General features: G+C 39.4%; 1 protein-coding gene across 6 annotated transcripts in view; it reads right to left on the minus strand.

Annotated features, from left to right (window-relative positions):
• nphs1 (NPHS1 adhesion molecule, nephrin) overlaps positions 1-25055 on the minus strand; it is a 134639-nt gene that overhangs the window by 104672 nt on the left and 4912 nt on the right. For 4 of the 6 annotated variants that reach the window (XM_055197109.2, XM_055197108.2, XM_055197107.2 and 1 more), the window contains 3 exons: positions 24843-24875; positions 22358-22425; positions 7973-8167 (listed from right to left, as the gene is read on the minus strand). In XM_055197109.2, coding sequence (XP_055053084.2) covers positions 7973-8167; positions 22358-22425; positions 24843-24875 — 296 coding nt within the window. The remainder of the gene's footprint in view (positions 1-7972; positions 8168-22357; positions 22426-24842; positions 24876-25055) is intronic. The other 2 variants (XM_055197111.2, XM_073862585.1) reach the window with 2 other exon arrangements.

The following is a 25055-nucleotide window of genomic DNA, read 5'->3' on the forward strand; positions in this document are numbered from 1 at the left end:
ATTAGTCAAGATTGTGTGTTTGGATAATGAACAATATATAGTTGTATAAGACTCAAAAAATTCCTTGAATTGATAAAAAGGCCGACTAAGAAGTGTCAGGATTCAGAAAAGCTTTACTCTGAAGTGTTTTAAGAATCCTGCGATTAACATTAATACAGAGATTTGAGAGAGATGTTTTTATATCCCGTTTTAATTAACACAAATCAAATCGAAATAAAGAAATCCCAATCGTCGGAAAGCAGAGCTAAATTTTTATGCAATGCCAAATTAATACCACCAATTAGCTACCAATCCTGTGGAGAGAGGAAAATGATTCATTATATTTATTGACGTCTTTAAACATCGTTCCTTTGTGCGTTCGCGTTATTTACTGTACCAGCAGAATACTGTGCCACCAAGGGGTTGTTTATTCTACCATTCTGCCAGGATTAATGGCTGCCTTCACCAAGTTTATGCAAGCCGTTCGTGCTTTGAACATTTTACTTTTCTCCTTTCTCTTTCCTCTGAAGGAACTAACATGCAGAAAATAGTATCTTGATATGACAACTTCCAGAGCTCAAAGAAGGAGGTGTCAAGCAGGATGGCAAGATAATTAACACCAACCAGCAGCAATTTTCAGATCCATGCGATCATAGAAGAAGAGGAAACCACTTTCAAATCATTAATGATTTTCCACTCTCTTGAAATTGCGCTCGGCACACGCCGCGATGATGCTACCGTTCGGGGTGTTTGCGAGCGTGTATCGAGGAGTCTAATAATTACGCCTCTGACAACCGATATGAAACGCCGATGGGGACTCTGGCCTGTTCCTTTTTTCATTTTCTGCTTGAATGTATCTTCTGCGAGCGTCTGTGCACCTATCACTTGTCACAGCATTTGCAAGAGATCACGCAGGTGGGCGCCTGTACATCAGTGCATTAAAGCTGGAAACATTAAAGCGTGTTTTTACGATATTATTGTCTGTCTTTTATCCATCACACACTATCGATATCCAGTTGCAAAAAGAGGGGCAGTAAAGATCGGGAGCGCTTTTAAGCACTTGGCACGGCTGCCTCTCTCATGCAGTGCTGGATAAGCGCTTTTGTCCTTTACAAAGAAGAGCAGATGCCCAGGCCTTGTTCAGTATTGTCTTTTAATTGGCTCTTTTTTTTATAGAGACAATGCATTTTGGCCAAACATCATAGGTTAGTCGCGCTTCAGGCCACTGCACAATAATCTCACTTTACTCTCAATGGACATTAAAAATAGAAGTAATTCAGTGCTGATTTTATCTTTTCGATTTATTTATTTATTTTAAGGAGTAAGGGAGGGCACTGCGGTCCTCTCACTTAAAAAAGCTAATTTCTTAAATCCGTCTCCGATGCTTAAATTAGAAGTACTTTGATAGTGTCTCACAAAGCGTTTTAAAGAGAGCCAAGCGCATTTTGATGAGCAAGGCTGTGTATAAACTGAAAATTGAGGCTTCTGTGCTCAACTGCACATTATGAGAAAAACAGTCCCCGGTGATTAACGTTAATAATCTTTCATGCTAAATAAAAATACAAGCAGGCAGAGTTGGGCCTGAACGAATTCATTGAACGAAAGTTCATTAACTCGTTCATATTTTGGGGCGAACGTGAACCGAACGTACTGTATTACTGCCGTATAAACGTTACTGTGAACACGTTCATTCTGGTGTTTGCTCTTTCAGTTTAACGTCGTTCAATAGGGTGCCAGATTTCTATAGAGTCTTCCAGGCGAAAACCCGGCTAAAACACACTGTAAACAGGCTTTAATGTGTAGCGGAAAAAACACCCAATCTGGCAACACCAGCCACCAGTGTTTCACCGCTGCATGCGTCATCAAAACAAAAAGGAGCATGGAGGTGACACACTGCCTCTGGACTCTGCTGAAATCCCTCTCACACAGTTTAACATTAAATAACATCATATTTGTCCCAAATCATTAACGATTAACATAGGCTGCTAATGCATATTCTGGATCTTGAAATAGACTCTGACTAAGCTAACGCTATTTAACGTGCACGTGCGGTGTGCGATACCTGCGAGTTGTCCTACACGCGACGCCGAAGTCGGTGTGCGACCCCCTTGAAGCACCCGGCTAGCCTTTTAAGGTATGTACAGGCAAATACAAAAAAATAATTAAAGCTGCAAGCAGCATTTACCGGGTTTCGAGCATTAAAGCACGTCAAATACGTCAGACATCGTCGACCAGGCTAATCCAGCATCCACAAAAACAAAAGAGGTGGTCAGAAACGGTTCATACAGACTATGTATGCTTAAACACACGTGCACCTATAGGACAAACATGTCACGTCCTTAATGTGAAGTCATTCGCAGCTACCAGACACACGTGTTCTAAGTTGTCAGCAAAAAAGGTGTTATCATTCAGTGAAAGTGGTGCTTGCAGTGGCAAAACTTGGGTCACAAAATGTTAAAATAGTGTTAATGAGTCAAAAGAACCGAACCCCATGTCTCTACGATGTTCTGATACAGAGATACAGCTCTTGTAAATGGTTGCTAGGGTATTCTCATCGGTTGCTAGGGAGTGAATTGTAATCCACCAATGATTATACTCAAAGCCATGAAAGACATAATCCATGATGACTCATGATTTTAGATGTAATTTTGCAGTATTTTTAAGTGAAAAAAACAAATAACCACTAGGTGGCGCTATGACAGACTCGTGCATGCAACCTCAGGTCATGACTGTGTTACTTGTAGCTAGAATCACGGCTATTCACTTTAGTTTAGTACAGTTGTCACCAGTCAACAGTTGTATGACCATTGGGCTTACTCAATGTCAAAGGTTTTGTTCAATTATGAGGCCAACTAGTGGTGCAGGCATACCATTTTTTTTGTATTGCCTCAGACTCTGCTCAGACATCAGCGTATCAAATTTGGTGAAAAAATGACATTTCGTTGCAGAATTATAAGCATTTATATCTAAAAAACACAAAAAATTAATGTAATTTTTTGTTTTTTGCAATTTTCGGCCATTTCTGATGGAAATTTTAACATAACACCAATAGAACTTTTTGTTCAGAAGGTAAAGTTAATTTCTTCCTATGGTTGTTCCTAGTCGATCAGAATAACCCTCGCGGAGTTATTCGCGCGTGTTTTTTAAGCGCTATTTTGCTGCGCAGGGCTAACCGTAAGGCGAAACCTGGCATGTTTGGTATCGTTGGACTCGGCAACAATTCAAAACTCTTAGTAAAAAAGTCCCATGAAAATACGTCAAACTTCGCCTAAGTTATAAGCATTTAAATGATTCGTCTGACCACTAGGTGGCGCGGTGACGAAACGAGGCACGCAACCTCAGGCCATGACTCTCATCACAAATATCAAGTGTCGTGTTGATACTTCATTTCTGTCCCCAGTTATAGCCAAAAAAGTCCAATTGGCTGCGCACACCTCAGACGTTTGGGCGTGGCATGTCGACCGTGAGTCGAAAGTTCAACTTTTTTTTAATAATTATTGATATTCGAACTCCAAGGAACATTTTAGCACTGGAACGATTCTGATCGAGCGAAAAACCTAGGACTAGTTCGTTTTTATTTTTTTCGACAAAATCGGAAATAGCGGAAAATTTTTAATGACGGAAATGAAATCGGAGATATACATTTTTTAAGTTTGGAGCCAGGGATTACAATGATACCAAACACTTGAGTGTCTGATGTCCGGTTTAGGAGTTATGAGGCCCAACGCGTCGGGCATTGCTATAGCGCCACCTATGGGCCGATTTGGCTGATTCACTGTATCTGAGTAGCCTGCTAATATACAACCAGTTGACCAAGTGGCAAGTTTCTACGACTTACGGTTTGGGCTGGGCAACGCGTTTTAAGGCGGAAAAATAATAATAATAATAAAACAGACAAATACAATAGGTTTTCAGCACTTCGTGCTCGAAACCCTAAAAATAAAAAGTCAATGCTAATGTAAACCCTGGTTGGATAAGGATTTAAAGTTGGATATGAAGATGAAATCTGATGCATTTTGCTTTAGTGTTAAAACTGATCAAATAATTGCTGTCTGTGGTTCTATATGGGCTATAATGGCAATAATTTTAAAAAATATAAGGGAAAAAAGAACTATAAATTAGTTATTTTTGGAACTGTGAACTAGTTCAAAATTCTGAAATATGAACTATGAACTGAACTAGTTCATTTAGAAAGTGAACTTTCCCAACACTACAAGCAGGTTTTGATTCTAGTTTTACAATTTCCTACACAGTACTGTACACACTTTTTACTTACCATGCACCACGTGCATGAATGTCTAGATCATTTTTAACCCCATAATGAATAATTGAATACAATTTTATGTAGCACCACATATGGTTCTACATAGCACTATTTGGTTCTACACAGGTTCTATACTGGTGCTTCACCGAGGCTATATGGCACTAAAAACGGTTCTTCTATGATTACGAGCAAAGAACCACTTTTGGTGCTATATAGCACCGTTTGTTTTTAGAGTGAATGTTACACTGTTTATATTCAAGCATACTTGCACATTTGCACTTTGAAATTTTATACAATACAGTATGTGACCCAGGACTACAAAACCAAACTTTTCATTGATGCATTTTTTAGGATAATACAATATTTGGGCGAAATACAACTATTTGATAAATCCGGAATCTGAGGGTGCAAATTTTGAAAATATCTGTGTATTGGCATGGGTTGGCCCTGTGATTTGCCACAAGTCTTCTTAAGATGGGGGCTAATTACTGCAGGGGTGGCGCACAGCGAGGTGCATGGTTTTTTATTGTGAGACACGGCGTGCTGTAGGCAAATCATGGAGACTTTGGGCCCTATCTTGCACCCAGTGCAATTGACTTTGTCAGTGACGCATGTATCATTCGTAATTTGCACCGGCGCACAGCGGGTTTTTCCCTCCACAGACGCACGTCTGCAAACTAGGAAATGACCTTGCGCTCCCTGGGCGGTTCAGCGCAAAAAAGGAGGCGTGTTCCGGCGCAAAACATCCCTGATGCTATTTTGCAGTTTCAAAAAACAATTGCGCCACTGACAAAAAAAACTAGTCTAAAGTCAGTGGCGCGTTGCACGTGGTTCATTATGCTATTTTAAGGACGCATGCTTGACCATAATGTATAGCGTGCACAACGCGCACACACTTTGCTTATCTAATCTACACAGATGCAACAGTTATTTTTGCACATCATAAATTGTTACAAAAAAAATATTAACACATGAGATAAGGGAAATCATTGTGGTGAGCATTGTGGTGATAGTTTTTATTTATTGTGTGGCTGCGTTAAAAAATTCTCATGCAAATAACTATTAAAATATTTTCATAAGTTGGCTGTATTACGTTTATTTTATGTAAATAATAATTAAAACGTTTTCATAAGAAACCTTAATGTATATGAACTTGATTTATAAGTGTACTTTGGGATTGGGCCTTGCTTGGGTTTCTTGGGTCCGATTTCAAAGCCCCCAAACTACCAGCGGTGAGGGTGGACGCAGCGATGTCCTCTGCTGGCGTCAGGTCATGTGTAGAGGCAGATCCACCTCCCGTTACATGGCGTGCCCGATTTATGCTGGCAAGCTTGGGATTCCCCTGTCTCCTGACATCATTAGCCTCTTTCACACAGTAATTCTGGTAAATTACCATGAATTTACCAGAATGAATTTACCAGTAAATACAAAAATGTGCTGTTCACACATGCAGTGACGTTCCGTCTTTTTACCAGTAAGACATCATTCACACATCAGTATCAAAATACCGGTAAACTCGGAGAGAAAGCGGAAGTTACCTGGTGCGCGGCCGGCGAGCTCCGTCCGTGTCGTATTTGTAAACGGCGGGTTATGACTTAATATCCACGGTCCGTATTTTGTTGTTTTCACATCTGTGGCAAACGGTTGCGAAGTTGCTCGTGACCAAACAACATTGCGTTAGGCGGCGTCAAACGGAACCTGCGCGTTTGCACATTAGGCTTCACAGATGGTGTGCTAAGGACGTCGGCAATTAGATGGTAAGCTGTTTTAAACAACTTTGGTGAAGAAATGTGGATGTTAACTTCAGGTGTGCTCGACTTTTAAGCAACATGTGTGTGGAAACGTCCGTAAACAGTCTGGGGGAAACCGCGTCACCTGTATAAAAAACGTTCTGATTGGCCCGCCCGATCTGTCAGCGCGGTCTGACGTCATCTAAATGCCGGTAATGCTATATTTTTCATTCACACACAGCGCTTACCGGCAAATTACCGTTAATCTTACAACCTGTCTTACTGGTAAATTGGGAGCACTGATTTACCGGAAAGGTTCTGTTCACACATGACATGTTAACTGCAATTTACCAGTAAATTACCAGTAAAGACTGTATGTGTGAAAGGGACTAGTGTAGCGCTTGCCGCAACGATGGGGATGCCAGCTGATGAGACAATTGTGGCTATTTCTTCCCACGCCTGTTTAACCTACGCTGATTTGGGCGGGTTTCTCCTATCCCCATACAAAACAACTTCTCTGTCTTTGACTGCTCTTACAAGAACGTGGGTCTCATCGGCTGTGAACCGCTCCTGGTGTGCGCCTGGTAAATCCGTCATGATAATAGCAACCCGCCATGGAACTTGCGCCCTTGCGTCTAAAGGGAATGTTGGATAGCGTTCTGATTGGTTTATTTGACTTTACGCCCAAACCACACCTATGAATAATGAACCTACTTCAGACCAACCCCTTATTCATTTGCGCCTGGCGCAAGAGTTATTTCTCCAGCCGGGAAAATAGCAACAGCGCCCAAGATCCGCCCACAAAGTCACTTGCGCTTTGCGCTTCGCACTTGCGTTTCAGATCTTTAAAATAGGGCCCTTTAAGTTGATTTAAGTTGAGAGTTAAGTTGATTTGGGGAAATGTTTTACTTTTCTTTATGTTAATAAATGGATTGGCATATCCGACTTTATTTTTGGAGTTTTGAAAGTTAACTTTACTTGCTTCAATTATTTTAAGCTAAGAGGAAACAGTACGTCGAAAACATGCGTGCAAAACAACCTAAATGTGCGCCGAACTACAATAAAAAACAAATCTTTGTGTTTTTGTCAAATAAAGAAAATAAACAGGGTGCGCAATCAGACATCTCTGTCTCTGCCAGCTATCTCATAAAACATGTAAAAAAACAATTGAAACTCTGCGAATACTCATCACATAAACATGATACACATATCCAAAGAAAGCCTGAAATACTACTACTTTTAAACAAACAAATTATAATCGAAAACAAATACTGCCTGCTTATATAATCTGCATTAAAGTAAAGAGAGTATAGTTTTTCCTGGCTGACCTCATTATCTTTAATGAGGCAGTACCTGCTATTCATTCGGAAATGAAGGTGACCACTCAAAAATTACCTTATGTTGGGTTGTTTGTTATGCAAGCGTGGGGTATAATAACCCAGCAGTTGGGTTCATTGACTTTCGTAGTAGAAAAAATATAATGGAAATATTGTGATAAATGATAAAGAAGATATTTTAATAAATGATGGTAAGCACACAGTTGACGATACCCATTGAATTCAATCGTATTTGTTTTTCCTACTATGGAAGTCAATGGTTACAATCAGCTGTGTGCTTACCATCATTTCTCACAATATCTTATTTTGTGCTCATCAGAAAAAAGAAATTCATACAGATTTAGAACAACATGATGACAGAAGTTTCATTTTTTGGGTGAACTATCCCTTTAACATTCTGTACTGGATATGGGGAATGAAATGTCACCTAGACGTGTTTTCTTGAGATATAAATACACAAATGCTTACCCAACTTCACGAATTGTACTGTAACACTTTCAACTTGAGATGTTGTTTCAAGAACACGTTCACATTCTCGAGCCCTACAGGGACACTGGCTCACTCACGCACATCTAGCAACTTGTCAGCAAGTATATCAGCAACTCCAAGACGTTTGTTTTTAATCACCGCATGTCAATCTTTCCATCCCTCAGAGCTCTCACCTCTCTGCTGGTCTCCTGTCATGCTGTAGCGTGAATAGCCGGGAAGCGATCTCTGGGGTCCCAAGAGCAGCCCGTCTTTAACCCACTGCACGGCCCCAGAGGCCCTCAGCACTTCACACTTGAGCAGAGCTGTGGCCCCCGCCCTGACCGTCATATTACGTGGCTCTGTCTTAAAGGCCTGCTGCCCACACACACCTACAAAGAGAAACACAATAAAAAACAGTGGGGGGAATGAGGTGAGTAAAGGTTAGGATAGAGAAATCCTACAACATCTGAAAGCTGCTTGGTTATTGGACATCATATCAGGGTTATACTAAAACTCCACGCCCATTCAGGTTGAGAATCTGGTCACATGATCTGCTCAGGCCAATTAAAATGCATAACATCTTTGTTGCTACAAACTGACTTTTTAATCTACAAAAGGATTTATTTTTAAAATTACCAAGTCTTATGCTCCATTCATAAACAGTACTAGGTAACCAGTAGCAGGGCCGGAGTGGGACTCATTTTCAGCCCTGGAGTTTCATGCCTTAGACCGGCCCACTTTAGTTCACAACTGACTATTAAAATAATATCTTTAAACCCTCAGTAGTATGAGTCTGCAGTAGTGCACTGTTCTCTGAAGCCTTGCAATTCACTGTATTTTTCAAATATATAATTTCATATTCCGTGCAAATGCAGTAAACAATTATACTTTTTGCCATAATCATGCAGCCCTACCATAAGACCCTAATATTACTAAAGTAAACTTATTCAAAAACTAAAGGAAACAAATGTGTTTGTGTTTTCCTCTATATTTCTATTTCTAAAAAATCGTGAGTCTTGAGATTAACTGTTGGGTTGATAACGTTTGGAAACCCCTGATATACAATACACAAGCAAGATTTATCAAGTATGCATTGGAAACAAATGGAAAAAATCTGTATCCTTTTTTAGTACTTAGATCATGTCTATTGCTAAATAACGTAGGCCTACATTGTGTTAAAAAAAAAGAAAACATCATGGATATACTTTTGAAACTACTTTTTTCAAATAAACTAATGAGTTTTGCATCAAATAGAATTTTGTTCCTCTTGCAATAAACGATGAATAATGACTATTCATAGAGAATTCATCTATGACTTGGATAAAAAATATGTTTTGTAAATTATTTTCCTTTTAGAGGCCAGCCCGTTTGTATTAACACGCGCTCAAGTTTATTTAAATTATAATAGACGCGCGGACGGCAAGCGCACTCAAAAGACGCGCTCAAGTTTATTTTAAATATAGACGCGTGGCCGGCAAGCGCACTCAATATAGACGCGTCTGAAACAAAACTCGTGTTCAAGTAAGCGCTTTGAAAACCAGAAGACAGCAGCATGTCCTGCGTTTCCCATGCGTTTTAGATGTCAATGAACCCTAATGTAAGAATTCTTCCAATAAGTGGTCGGGACTCGGGACACAATCAACTTGCTTATAAAGCGGCGGGGACATCTCTCACCCGCAAATACGCGTCATCTCGGTGGCATGACAACACCGGCCCTCGTGGCCAAATAAAACACACCGGCCCACCGGGAATCCTCCCGGTTCTCCCTATGGCCAATCCGGGCCTGACCAGTAGTGGGAACATCCACTGGTGACCTAACCTCCATCCCAAAGTTGCTGGCAGCCATATATTTCAGTAAAATATTAGCAGTAAACTGTGTTTTTATCCTTTGGTCTTACAGACAAGTAAATCAGAACTGCTACTGGTGCACTTTCAAAAAAAGTAAATGCACAACATCCTTGGTTTTAATAGAGCAATTGAAATCTCAAGTTATGAGAGCTGGGAACAGGTTGAGTTAACACAGCTCATCATATTGAGATCTAAACAGAACAAGACTCTCTCTTCTCTGGACAATTATTCTCCACCGGCGTGCTGAAGGTCAACAACAACAGAGATTTTTCTTTTTCAAAATATTTGAAAAGATCATTTATTATCATTCAGACTTCTATGAACCTATATTGGAAAACTCTCTCATAATTTACTCAACCTCATGCCATTTCAGATGTATATGTGACCCTGGACCACAAAACACGTCTTAAGTCATGCGGATATATTTGTAGCAATAGCTAAGGTAAGTATTTCCTAAGGACTTGGAAAACTTTAAAGGCGGGGTGCATGATTTTTGAAAAACAATTTGGAAAAGGGAGTGGGGCCGAGTATCAAAACACACTTGTAGCCAATCAGCAGTAAGGGGCGTGTCTACTAAACAACAATGTTGCCTGGGTTGCGTATGTGTGGGGCGGGTCTATGAAAAGAAGGTCCAGATTCTATTGGGGTAGGGGCATGTTTGTTGGTGATTTCAAATGTCAACATTGGCTTTCAGAGATCATGCACCCCACCTCTAAAGCCGATTTTCTCTTTTTTTTTTGAACCCTTCAGATTTTCAAAATAGTAGCACACCAGCAAAATATTGTCTTATCTAAATACATCAATGTAAAGCTTATTTATTCAGTTTTATATGATTTATAAATCTCGATTAAAAAAGTACCCTTATGGCTGGTTTTGTGGTCCAGGGTCACATATGACATAAACATTTTAAAGGATTAGTCCATTTTCTTAAAAAAATCCAGATAATTTACTCACCACCATGTCATTCAAAATGTTGATGTCTTTGTTCAGTCGAGAAGAAATTATGTTTTTTAAAGAAAACATTCCAGGATTTTTCTTATTTTAATGGACTTTAATGGACACCAACACGTAACAGTTTTAATTCGGTTTAATATTGCAGTTTCAAAGGACTCTAAACGATCCCAAACGAGGCATAAGGGTCTTATTTAGCGAAACGATTGTCATTTTAAAAATATGCACTTTTAAACCACAACTTCACTTTTAAACCACAACTTCTCGAGAGGTCACGTGTTACATATATGAAACGCATATTTGCGGACCATTTAAAAAAATAAATTTACAGAAAAACATTAATTAGTATCATTCCACATACAACAACGTCAGAACAGTCCTCTTTCTCCACACTTGTAAACACTGGGGCGGAGTTTCGATACGTCATCCGTGACCTCTTGACGTGATGATGTACTGCGTGAGGTTGTGCTGGCGGGTCACAGGACTGGAGGAAGATGAAAAGTTGTGGTTTAAAAGTGCATATGTTTTATTTTGACAAAAATGACAATCGTTTCGCTAGATAAGACCCTTATGCCTCGTTTGGGATCTTTAAACCTGCAATTTTAAACTGCATTAAACTGTTAAGTGTTGGGGTCCATTAAAGTTAATTAAAATGAGAAAAATCCTGGAATGTTTTCTTCAAAAAACATAATTTCTTCTCAACTAAACAAAGAAAGACATCAACATTTTGGATGACATGGTGGTGAGTAAATTATCTGGATTTTTTTATCCTTTAATATAAAAATACTGTCATGTTTTCTTTTAAAGATACAATTTGTATTTATGCGCCGAAAGATGGCGCCAGATCAAACAAAAACAATGATGTTGACGCTCTGAAGCAGCGTGGAATTATGGGATTTGTAGTCTTTAACTTTAGCCATCAATCAGACGAGAACGAGAAATCACGTTGATGGATAAGGTAATCAAGTCTTATAAATGTTGCATTTGATGACATCGTTTATTTCATTATGTAAGTTTATATGTGATGTTCAAAACGACATTGTTAGTCATATTGATATTACAGTATTAGTCCAAATTCGATGGTAAACACAGCTCAGAATTAAGTTTTCAACTTACAATCTACAATGATTTTTCACATAATGTATTGACAGTACAAATCTTATTGTGAAGTGTCTTAAAATGACCATTTTTATTGCTGTACAATACCTTTTGATCTGCATATCATCCACGAGAAGACGCGCTGATTACAATCTACACACTAATGTTGTGATCAATATAATAGCATACGTTTTTTGAAGGGTTACGAATCAAAACAACTCACCCATCGCGTAAAACACAAGCAGGATCAGAATCTCGGTCTAGTTAAATGTTGTCGTGAAGCTCTCTCTATCCAGATAATGCAACACCAAATTGATCCTCCCTCGTTTTGTTCCAAACTCTTCTTGGGTCGTTTGGTTGGCCCGTACGCTTACAGGAGCTGACACAACCAGCGCAGACGGTACAGAGATATCCATAAGTCCATAAGCATAGTTCCGCATTTGTCCACAACACTGGCTGCGTCCGAAAACTCACGGCAGTGAGGACTGTGAGGACTTGTTGCCTCGCTGCCTCATGAGGACATGACTTCGGACTCGGAGGCCTAAAGGCCGCTCAGAGAAAGGCTTTCCGACGCACTTCAAAGGCAGCGTGTTTGAAATATAAACAGAGAGCGACTTTGTGATAACTAATCACATATTTGAAAACTACAATACTAATTTCTCGCTAGAAATGCAATTAAAATGTGTAAAAAGTGAAAATATAAGTTTATTTAAACAAAATTTGTGCTCCAGCCGCTTCCTTTGCCGCCATTTTATTTTTTCGAGCTCGACCAGTTTTCTCATGTGGGTTATGTCAGTAAAGGTGGTGACAAAGGGTCACATGGATATTAACGTCATTGACAGGAGACTGCACTGCCCCGTGTCAATGTTTTGAATGGAAATTTTCTCACGATTTACAAGTAGTTGAAAACATTACAGATATTGATAGTAATCAGCTGGACAAAATATATAACACTGGCCTAGTGGTTTTTGGAGATTTTACTGCAAATATCTTACAAATTGCACCTTTAAAAAGGACATTTCATAAGACTTTTTTAAGATGTAAAGAAAAAAATCTTTGGTGTCCCCAGAAAGCGTATGTGACGTTTTAGCTCAAAATACCTCACAGATATTTATTGTAACACGTTAAAATTGCCACTTTAGGTGTGAGCAAAATGTGCCATTTTGGGTGTGTCCTTTAAAATGAAATGAGTTGATCTCTGCACTAAATGGCAGTGCAGTGATTGGATAGTGCAGATTAAGGGGCGGTATTATCCCCTTCTGACATCACAAGGGGAGCCAAATTTCAATAACCTATTTTTTCACATGCTTGCAGAGAATGGTTTACCAAAACTAAGTTACTGGGTTGATCTTTTTTACATTTTCTAGGTTGACCGAAACACTGGGAACCCAATTATAGCACTTAAACATGAAAAAAGTCAGATTTTCATTAACATGGGGTTCAACATAGGAAAGCTCCAAAAAGTGCACAAAAAGCATAAGTAATCCAAATAACTCCAGTGAGTTAATAAAATGTATTCTTATATGTTCAAGAAAATGATTCATATTTTGAGCTTATTAAGCGATCGATACATAGCATATCCATGGAAACAACAATCCGAATGTTCATTTTTATATATTCCAGCACATTAATTACCTGAATCTGGTTGTTGCATATTTCCTGACTTATGATATGCATGTTTCATCACAACATGCAAGAACCAATGAGATTCAACGTTAACGTTGTAACGCCATATTTGAATTTACCATGCTGATCTGAACGTTTTCAAAGATACAAGACATAAAATAATTTGTTTGTGTCAGCTAAAGAAATGAAGTCATACATCTGGGATGGCAAGGGGTGAAATAAAGTATAGTATGAGAGAATTTGTTATATTTAGGTGAACTATTCCTTTAATAAACTCTGCTCGACCTCATTCTGCCAAGTGAGAGATGTTCTCAGGGCAACATATTGCGTTGACCCAAGGACAAAATTTTTGTAAATAAAACCTAAACCCACCCCAAACCCCAACCCTAACTATAACTCAACCCTAAAATCAGAGGGAAAAACAAATGTCTAGAAGCAGCTAATCCTGGTTGTAAGCTTAGCAAACTGTACTTATTTCTGAAATCTGATTGGTTGATTGAAATGTTGTCCAATATAATGTTGCTCTGAGGACATCAACCACTTGGCAAAATCAAGAGCGCCAATAAGCTCAATCGAAACTCAGTGGTTAACACAGACATTCTGGGGTGAACCGTGGTGCTTATGTGGGGCAACATGAGATCAAATCTGGCTTGTAATCGAAATATGTTCCTTTATATTCTCAATCATTTCCATCTAATTTCTAAAGTTTAATCCTTTAAGAGAATCTGCATAATTTATTATTTACAGAATTTGTTTATTTAGGACACGCTTTTATCCAAAGTGACTTACAAATGAGAGGGCATTTAACACTTTGCACCATGTGCACTACAGTATATAGGCTACATATAACTGGAGATACAGCAGTATTTTTTTGTTGTATGAGTACTACAGTGTCAAAAAAGTCACAAAACGTGCACATTCGCACATAAACCGTTAATTTTAGTACCTCAGATATACATATTGATACCAAATGCATACATATCTGCACCTAAATGGTACATATTAAATCTTTTATTTAAGGGGGAACTGCCCAGTGACAACTTGGGACATGTTTTAAATGATTTTTTTGTTTTTGTTTTTTGTGTATGCCATTTAGAACACATCCAATAAAAGTAGCAAAAACCCACTAAAGCAGCTTCTGCATAATATTCACACTAACCAGTGGTTATTACAATTACAAATACGTTTACATAAGCGAAATAATGTCGAGTACCCCTTACAAAGTAACGGCAATAGATGTAAAATTGTCACATATGGCTGGTGAATTACCACGAAAATCTCCCCGTAGAGGGAATTTGCCTCCCACTACGATGTTTGTGCTTAAGCATTGCTGTGCCGTTCCTCATCTCCGTCTATGTTTTATTGACGACAGATTGGAGCCAATTCCGCTCCACAAATGAGTCAATAAAGTAATTACAGAGAATTAAATCTCTCCTCAGTGAGAAGCCGAGCAGGAAAATAAAGGTATAGAGGGATCTCAAATGCCCTCGTTGTTTTCCGAGCTGTCAATACACCTTCACCTAACATCCACTCCAGAAGAATAATACAGGGGCTGAGAAAAGACGCCTCCTTCCCAGCAGTTCGCCTGTGCCATTATGATTTGTGTCACACTCATCTGCTGATAATTCTTTGGAATGGGTGGGCTTGTACCTGTCATAAATGTGATTTAATGGGACATAGCGCTGACACGACTCTATGATGACCCCGCTGGGTAACATCGGGAATGCAATAGTGGAAACTGGCTAATTTAAAAGAATGTGATATTCAATTGCGCTTTGAAACTTAAAGGAACAGTTCACCAAAAAATGCTTTAATGTCTCCTTTTTTTACAGATTTGTAACTATGAAGTGTCATTGCATACTGTCAGGAAAAAAAAGGTTAACAAAGGATCCCACGCTGTATTCAAATAGGTTTTAATACAGTATGTACCATTTAGGCACAGATATGTATACATTTGGTAGCAATATGTACCTTTGAGGTACTAATATGAACTCTTTAGGAGCAAAGGTGAACGTTTTAAAAGGGTGACAGCTATTTTTTGAGCATTTTGTATGACACATAAATGCATTTTGTGTCAATGAGTCATATGAGCTTAAATAAAAATAACAGAATTTTCGGTCGAGCGGTTTCTTTAAAGTCATACACAGCAGGTAGCAGCCACTCATACTTCCCGCCAAGTCCTAGAAGTATTTGGTTTGGATGCAGAGCCGGACTTTTATCAGGTTCCTCTGATCTGCTTCTGACTTCTGACGGCCTTCAAAGACCTCTTACAACTATAATTACTCGGGGACCCTTCAGTATGAAAAACCAAATGTAGCACACACAAAAGGGTCAGTTATTTTAAGACACATTTTCTTGAAAGGCCGCTCCCAAGAGCACCGGCGGGCCTTTTCAAACCCAGGCCCCTCTTTGGACTCAATGACAAATATCCAACACATCTGGGCGCACTCGCCCGCACCCGACTTCACATCAGGACTACATCAGTCACCTCACGTCAAACTCGAAAGGCACGATCGGACGCGAGTGATAAGTCGAAAAACATATTAGCATAATGTTTACATAAATGAATACGTAACGCGGCGACGGGATAATCAGCATGGCACATTTAAATGTTGCAGTCGGTCGTACACGAGTGCTCGCACCCCTTCAGATGCCTGAGAGAAAGAGATAGGAGGGGAAAAACATGTCAAACTCGCTCTGCTCTGATTCCGACTCCTGATGTGGCGCTTTGACGTCTTATTTGAACAAAAATAATGACACGGGATTACGCTGCATGGCAGAATCTGACTTTCAGTCTATAGCAGACGTTGCTAAACTACAGCTCCCTAACAGAAAGTATCAGCGCTAATGTGACGTAAAACACTGCATTATTTTTTTCCTTTTGTAGTCTGAATAAACACCACTCTCTGAGATTTTAATCGCAACCATTGTTAGGATCAAAAGAGAGCTCTGAAAGTTTCACAGAATGGAAGTCACTACCAGAGAAAATAACATTTGCTCTTATTCGCGTGGTTTGATAAGGAATGCATTTCAGATTGACAATAGAGTCCTATTCCTAGCTGAGAGATGTTTATTTGTGTTATACAGAAAGTGTCTCAAGGTTTTGGCTCAAACAATGAAATATTTTTGACATTAATTGGTCCAATCAGAGGCACACATATACACTCATCTAAATGATCATTAGGAACACCATACTATTACTGTGACCCCCTTTCGCCTTCAGAACTGCTTTAATTCTACATGGCATTGATTCAACAAGGTGCTCAAAGCATTCTTTAGAAATGTTGGCCCATATTGATAGGATAGCATCTTGCAGTTGATGGTACATGGTGGTCATAAAGGGATGGACATGGTCAGAAACAATGCTCAGGTAGGCCGTGGCATTTAAACGATGCCCAAATGGCACTAAGGGGCCTAAATTGTGCCAAGAAAACATCCCCCACACCATTACACCATCCCCTCCAGCCTGCACAGTGGTAACAAGGAATGATGGATCCATGTTCTTATTCTGTTATGCCAAATTCTGACTCTACCATCTGAATATCTCAACAGAAATCGAGACTTATCAGACCAAGCAACATTTTTTCAGTCTTTAACTGTCCAATTTTAATGAGCTTGTGCAAATTGTAGCCTCTTTGACCTATTTGTACTGGAGACGAGTGGTACCTGGTGGGGTCTTCTGCTGTTGTGGCCCATCCGCCTCAAGGTTATGCGTGTTGTAGCTTCACAAATGCTTTGCTGCATACCTTGGTTGTAACGGGTGGTTATTTCAGTCAAAGTTGCTCTTTTATCAGCTTGAATCAGTCGGCCCATTCTCCTCTGACCTCTAGCATCAACAAGGCATTTTCGCCCACATGACTGCCTCATACCGGATGTTTTTCCCTTTTCACACTATTCTTTGTAAACCCTAGAAATGGTTGTGAATGAAAATCCCAGTAACTGAGCAAACTGTGAAATACTCGGACCGGCCCGTCTGGCACCAACAACCATGCCACGCTCAAAATTGCTTAAATCACCTTTCTTTCCCATTCTGACATTCAGTTTGGAATTCAGGAGATTGTCTTGACCATGACCACACCCATAAATGCATTGAAGCAACTGCCATGTGATTGGTTGATTAAATAATTGCATTAATGAGAAATTAATTTAGGTGAGTGTATATACAGTACTGGTCCAAGAAAATGTCCGTAAAATCAGCATCTGTGCTGAGGGGCATCTGTGTAAACATAAACACGTCCCGTAAATGTTCTGGGATTGTTCACGTAAAGTGGCCCTAGTAACATTGTCGTAACGTTCACGGAAAGCATTCTGTGTAAACAGAAAGCGCGTGTCATCGCAACCAGAACTTATGGTTCAGCTCTTTGACACAGAATTAAACGCAGATCAACATTCACAATGAGAAATGTCTGCAAACTGGACTAAAGCAGAGATCAGGGAGCTCGTCACTCTCCGTGCTGAAGCTGAGATCATTCACAGGCAATAACAGAACAGCACATCACATGCTTGTCATGAATTAAAATGCACATGCGTGGTTTCTTAACAAAAAAAAAAATCACGGATGGCAAAAATGAAAAATGGCATGTGACTCTTAAAAAGCCTTAAAAATTGAGATTTGAAAACTGCAGTGGAGTGGAAAGATTAACCTTAGTCTGTTCCTCACACAATGTTTAAGATTACTTAAAAAGCTTTTTTAATGAGTGTTACAGGTTAATATCAATTTGTTACTGAACAAACCATGTGAAGATTCTTAAAACAAAATTAGTTTTTGCATAATTAAGCATATCTGGCGTTTTTTCGTAGATGGTTGGCCATTTTGGTGGGTGCTTGAGCCCAAGAGCACCCAACGGATCGCGCCTGTGCACAAGAGGCAGCTACACATTTATCAAACACAAAAGACTCAAAAGTTACCACAACGGTTCCTCTGGACAATTATTATGACTTAAATTCTCACAGCAAGATGATGAACAGGAGAAAGGTCTGGCACTATGTCAAATGCACCCAGACCAGTGGTGGTTCACTAAACACATCTTTTACACAGTCGGGCATATGAGGGCCAAACCCCATGAGTCCTAGTCTACGTGGAACAGAATGGAAAAATGCAACATGCAATCATTAGAGTAAATTGCTCTGGTTTCTATTCTTTCTATTCATATCCAGCTTTTTCTAGCACAAAGTGCTGGTGGAGAGCGTTTAAGGCATGTAACTGTAAAAGCTGATACATTGAACTTGTGAAACCAATCAGCTATATAGCTATATCTATATCCATAATGTGGCACAAAATGGCAGATAAAACATTTTACAGGTATATACTGTAGAAGCATTATATCTCTTACATGGTAAAATCTCTATAAATGAGTATTGTGTTGCTGTATGATACATTGGCACACTCTCAGAAATAAAGGTACAAAGGACGGTACTTTTTAACAAGGTGCTAATACTTTTTGAAAAGGTACAAAAGTTGTACCTTCTCTTCTTATACCTTTTTTTCTGATAGTGCAGTGTAAGATGAAAATTCTATGGTACTTTGATATATACGGTAACATAATTCTGAATGAGTCATTTAAACAGATATAAAAAAAATGCTGTGATGGGGCATTGGTAACTGTGATGGTGGAAGAAGGTAAAGTTTTTATATGGTACTCAAAGAAAAAGAGTGTGACAGGAAAGAACCACAGTACCAATACTTTTTCAGTTCGCCACCATGGTGATACCAAACCGAGGCTGTGAGGAATGGACGTCCAGAGCGTGCACTTTAAACCTATTGTTTTGTATCAGGATGCTGGTCATTGAGTTATCAAAACACAGAAAAGACAGTTTTACAAAGTTCCACAGGACAAAAAAAAATCCTCAGAAAATGTGGATTGTTAAAATGGGAAAAGGGACATATGACCAAATTTGAGATGAGAGTAGCGCATTGTGTACATAATATCTGTTTGGAAATTAGCATGTTGGCTAATCGCTCATTTCTTATGTTGTAAGCATGTTTACTTTTCTTCAGGGTTCCTACACCTTAGTTAACTTCAAATGTAAGGACCTTTCAAGGACTTTCCAGGTCCTTTAATAAGGACACCCAAATTCAAGGACTAAATGTGTGGACACATTTCAAGTGAGAGTAAGGGTGTTTTCACATATGTTGGTGCGCAACGTGGTGCGGCCTCGGAGCGCATCAAAATACATTGTATCATTTTTCAGTTAGTGCGGTCCGTGTTCACATATATTTTTTTTACTGTACTCGAAATGCCGCACCGTACACCATGTGACAACGGTCAGCGCTGTCATTGGTCTCTGACAGCTCTTACCGTCTCATGACCACCCCCACGTTTCCACGACAACCAGCCTGACAGGGAGAGCGCAGCTATCAAGATGTGGAGATAAACGATGCACGTCTTTGCGAAGTTCTTTGCTTTAACGCGAAATTGCGTAGCTGTTCTATTAAAGCCTTTTTTCATGGAGCCGTTTGCTAAAAAGCCCGTAATGTCACTATTTGTGTGTGGAGGACAGCTATGCATTTATAAAATCATCAGCTCAAACGTAAAGGAGACAGCGAATCTCTTCAACGGACCAGGATTGGCTTGTTTGTTGTTAACCCACGATATAACACCCGGCTCACGTCACGACGGAAGCCCAGTGGCTCAAACATGTGGAGAACTTCCTGTATTTGGTTCGCCCCGAGGTCCGGCAGTGTTCACACCACAGGTGGGTCGCCCCAGAGTTCGGCGACAGCCGCTCCGAGACCACCTGTTTAGAGCGGTCTCGGAGCAGCCATTTAGTGCGCACCCGAGTGCGGCTGTTGTGTTCACACTGACCCAAACGAACCGTACTCGGAGCGACACGTCATTTGGGCCGACCTAAACAGTGTATATATGAAAACACCCTAAGGTTACATCGTGTTACCTTTTTAGATACATTTTTACAGTTCCCTCCCAAGGGAACTCGCGCTGCGTCACTGCGATGACACTTTGGGGACGCCTCCAGGGGTAAGTGCGTTTAAATGTGTATATCAAATTCAACCAGTGGTGAGGCTTAACGACAAAGACAGGGTTACGCGGGAGCCAGGAAGTTTATCGCTATCTGAAATATTGCCAAAGATTACAGGGACGCAGGTAGTATGGCAAGGGAGACTCAGCGTCTCGTTCCCTTCTCAGGGAACAACAGTTACATACGTAACCCAAGACGTTTTCATGTGTCAAATACAACTATGCAAAAAAGCATTTTGGTATGAATCAACATTCACATACAGAAGATATAAGCATTTAAAGTGAACAGTTTAACACAGGTGCTTAAAAAGTCTAGAATTTTTATGATATTATCCTACGCTACACAGGGAATAATATGGATTTTTTTTCCAGAAAACTTCTTTCATAAAATAGATTCAAGCACTTTCAATTACCTGTATCTATGTATGTATATTTTCAACAACTTCCCAGGGCCTTGAATTATTTTCCACTGATTCACAAACTTTCAAAGATTTCAAGGACCCTTTGGAACCCTGTTTCTTTAAAACACCAATACAGTATAGTGCAACAATACTACAGTATGTTTTATGACAACAACTAAGTATACATCTCCATTTTGTATATATCATAAGAGTATATCCCATGTATTTTCTCCGTTATGAACATTGACTTAATAACGTGAAACTGACTTGATAACAAGCTATTTACGTGATAGTTCGTTGTGCAAGTATTGTTAGAGATAAAAACCCAATATAAACCCCCAAAGTTGTGTACAAATTAGGGCTTGGTATTGTTAGGAATTTCACAATTCGGTTTGATTATTTGTTTCGGTGTCGATTCAATAATAAGTAGATACATAAGTAATTAAGTACCTGAGTATATTTAAAATAATGTGTGTCATTTTTTTTTACATTTTTGATAAAAAAGAAAAAGTATTGCAATGTACCGCAATATGCACCACATCCATAGACCATTAAAAAATATGGACGTAGTGTCCGTGACGTCACCCATTGGTTTGTGAAGATCGTTTTTGAAGCTTAAAGTAGGCGTTGCCTGCCGTCGCCATCTTGGCCTCCCGTCACCGCGAATCACTCGCGGAAAACCAAAAATGGGTAAAAAGGCAGGACATGGGTGAAGCTGAGGTGAAACCACGCCCGCCTAGGGCGAGTCTAGTGACAGCAGTGGCTGTTCAACCGACACTCAAGCGGCCACGCCCTTAATTATGCAGAAGTTTAAGGCTTAATATAATCTAAGCGGATGAGTTACAAAAAAATTCACCCCCCTCACAGTTGTCATGAAGGGCAAAATTAGCTATATAGACCAAAAAAAAACATTTTGTACCAGGCTGTAAACATTATTTTCTACTGTAAAGTTGGGCATTCTTAACAAGGGAGTCTATGGAAATTGACTCCCTTTTAGAGCCTGCCTCAAGCGGCCAGTCGATGAATTGCAGTTTAAGTCACTTCCGTATTGGCTTCATTAGAGAGATTGGAAGGTTGCCCCTCGACCAAATCATACCGTACCGTGACACATTGTATAGCGCACCATGTATCGTATCGTGAGGCCCTTGCCAATACCCAGCCCTATGTCACATGTCCCTTCTCATTTTAACAGTCCATGACTTCTAAGGTTCTTTGAAACCTTAGAAATTTGTTAAATTATATATTTTCTGCGTTTTGATGGCTGAATGACCAGCATCCCGGTACAAAACAAAAGGTTTAAAGCGCACGCTCTGGATGTCCATCCCTCACAGCCTCGTTTTGAAATCAACATGGCGGAAGCCTAAATAAGGCGTATTGCTGCCAAATTGTAAAATATGGTCATTATACAATTACAATCCATTTAAATCTGGCATTTATGAGATGCTAAACCCTTTTTGCATTCATATTTTTGTACAAATATGCTCTCTGACAGAAGAAAATGTATTCATTTATATGATACTGAAAACTTTACTAATGTGTGGAAACTGTTGTTACCGGCTAAGCTACAGACACTGCTATTGCTATAACAATGTTTCATTACACTATTTAAATGAAGTATCTTTGCATAAATGCTCATTTATATATAGAAGATTCTGTATTTGAGTGTTTAAAACTGTACCTTTGAAATGTAAAAGTAGAAAGAGGATCATTGAAGGCAAGCATCCCATCTCAAAGGCCAGCAAAAATCTGTACAAAAAAGAAAAGAAAGATACATATGCAAAGACACACACACACAAACACTTACTGTAAGAAGGTCTAGGACACTACAATAGCTCCTCTTGATATTTTTCCTACTTTGAAGCACTTTCTCTGAATAAGTTCACGTTTTCAGAGCGAACACTTCAAAGTAAAGCCCAGGGAGCATTTCTATACTTCATGACAGAAGCTATCTCAGGGTTCACGGACATAATGCTGCATTTTTGTCTGCCTCAGTACACCCCGTCTCGCTCTCTCAAAGCCAATTGCGCTTGCGTTCGGAGTCAGGTTGCAATCTCTTCAAATTACCAACCACAGTGGAACAAATAATAGTGATTTACTTAATTAAAAACTAAACATTTTCCCATCTAAATAAACAAAAGAAATTGAAAGCACTGGCTTCTTGAGGCATCTCCCTCAGTCCATTAGTTGCAGTCCAATGGGCTTTGATAGGAATTAACTCGCAGTCAATTATTCTCTGTGCCCACAAACAGTCCCAGTCGCCAAACTGCGAACGCGATTGAACGGATGGAGGGCTTTTAGTCGGAGGCGTGCGCGTCCCGTATTTAGACATTCTGTAAGTATATCCCTTTATCTTTCTTTGTGCTCGAAAACCATTTCCTTATTCTAATGCTTCTCAAGTGTGTGACAGTATAATCAAAAAACAGACCCACGTCTTTTGTTCTGAATTCAGTGCTTTGCAAGTCACTTTGCTGGTTGGGTAAATGAACCTCACTTCTCTTTTCTTCTGATGCGTATCATCCGAGAGTGTGTTTTGGTGCTCTGTCGGGAAGACGCGCGATGTGTCTGGAGTTTAGAGATCCTTTTGAATGACTCAGCGCTTTCCGTCCAGGTCTTTAATGAGATGTTCTTCAAGCCTGTCTAACCTCCCCGTTGCCTTCAAGCCCCCAAAGACAAACAACATCCTTAATTGCCGAGAACATATCAACTTGCACAGGAAAGGGAAATTAATTAGCCTTTTCCCTCGGTTTGTTTTGCTTGTGTTTTTGTGTCTTGTCAAACTATCCTATCGCAATATTGCTGTTATATTTATCTCAACAGACGGAGAGCAAACATACAATCTGGGTTTGATGTGAAAGCAGCTATTTATCTTTCCCATGCTTTAAAGATCAGCTCTGGTCGCCGGCATATGTTTTGAATGCTAGCTTAACTATTTTAGGCTACGTTTACACAACAACTATGTGGTACAAAACTGAACAGTTTTTTCTTCACGTACACATGACAACCCAGTCAAAAAAAATTGTGTTTACCAAGGCTTTGAACCGGTTCACGGAACGAAAACCAGAAAATGTTGATGTTTTGCAAGGAACAGAAACAAAACCAGAAACTTTCAAAAAATATAAGTTCCGGAACAGAATTGTTTATTTAAAATTATGGTAACTGGTTAATACTGTTATTTTTTGGTTCTTTGACAAGATTTCTGTGCAAAGCTAGCCACCAGCAAGTACCCTATACTCAAGCCCAAGTCTCTAATGCTCAATCATAAGAGGTAAATATACCAAGTATCTCAAGATGTTTGTTTTTTTAATACTAATTGGTGTAACAGATAAATAGGGTGAAAGTTGATCATTTGCACGTGTTTGAAAGGCTTGCAAATGTTAACACGTAAGTGATTTTAAACAATTTAACCGCAAAAAGGCGCTAAAGGGAGCAATTTTCTGTACATGCACATGCAGTTGAATGTGTCCGGTCCAACTCCAATCAAACGTGATTATCCCTATGCCCTTCAAAGATCAGAACTCTTAATGTATTAACTTGAGAGAGCGTTGCGCTACTGTGTCTCATACTGTAGTCCATTAAAATACATTTAATGTATAAAGCATTGAAAAACAACATAATTTTCACTTTTTATGGAGTGACTGTTTATACTGCATCTTCTTTCCGAAGTGCCGTTTGGAATTCGTCCTCCGTCTTTGTGTGTGCGCGTGTTTAAGTAACATAATTAACCGGTTCGGGACCTTTTTTTTGTTCTAACTGGTTCAGGAACGTCAAATTTAGGGTTGAACCAAAAACATGAAAACGTTAAAATACTGTTTCTGTTCGGAACAAACCAATTGGGAAAAAAATCTGGTTCAAAGCCCCGGCAACTACACAGATCAGCGAAAACATATTATTGCTTGCAATATGCTTGCCAGGCCAGTAGACGGCGATGTTACTTTGTAAAGAAACATACAAGCCTGCGCGTCTTCGCATACTTTAACAGAGCGATACATTTGAACAATCAAGATGGCAAAAGCATCAAGCGGTTTTGTTTAGATGGGCTATGAGGTAGGTTTATTTCTACGAGTGAACTTGGAAAATTGTTGGAGAAGCATTAATAAACTCAGTATCTTAAAGAAATATTTCTCTTTCATAAAAATAATTTAATTTAATCATAATTTACTCACCCCATGTCGTTCAAGGTGTTAATTTCTTCTCGACTGAACAAAGAAAGACATCGTTTTTTTTTTAAGAAAAACATTCCAGGATTTTTCTCAATATAATAGCATTTATTGGACCTCAACAGTTTCAATGCAGTTTAAAATTGCAGTTTCAACGCAGCTTTAAAGGGCTCCAAACAATCCCAACCAAGGCGTAAGTGTCTTATCTAGTGAAGCGAG

Source organism: Misgurnus anguillicaudatus, chromosome 24 (genome assembly GCF_027580225.2).
Source record: "Misgurnus anguillicaudatus chromosome 24, ASM2758022v2, whole genome shotgun sequence".
NCBI classification, from domain to species: Eukaryota; Metazoa; Chordata; class Actinopteri; order Cypriniformes; family Cobitidae; genus Misgurnus; species Misgurnus anguillicaudatus.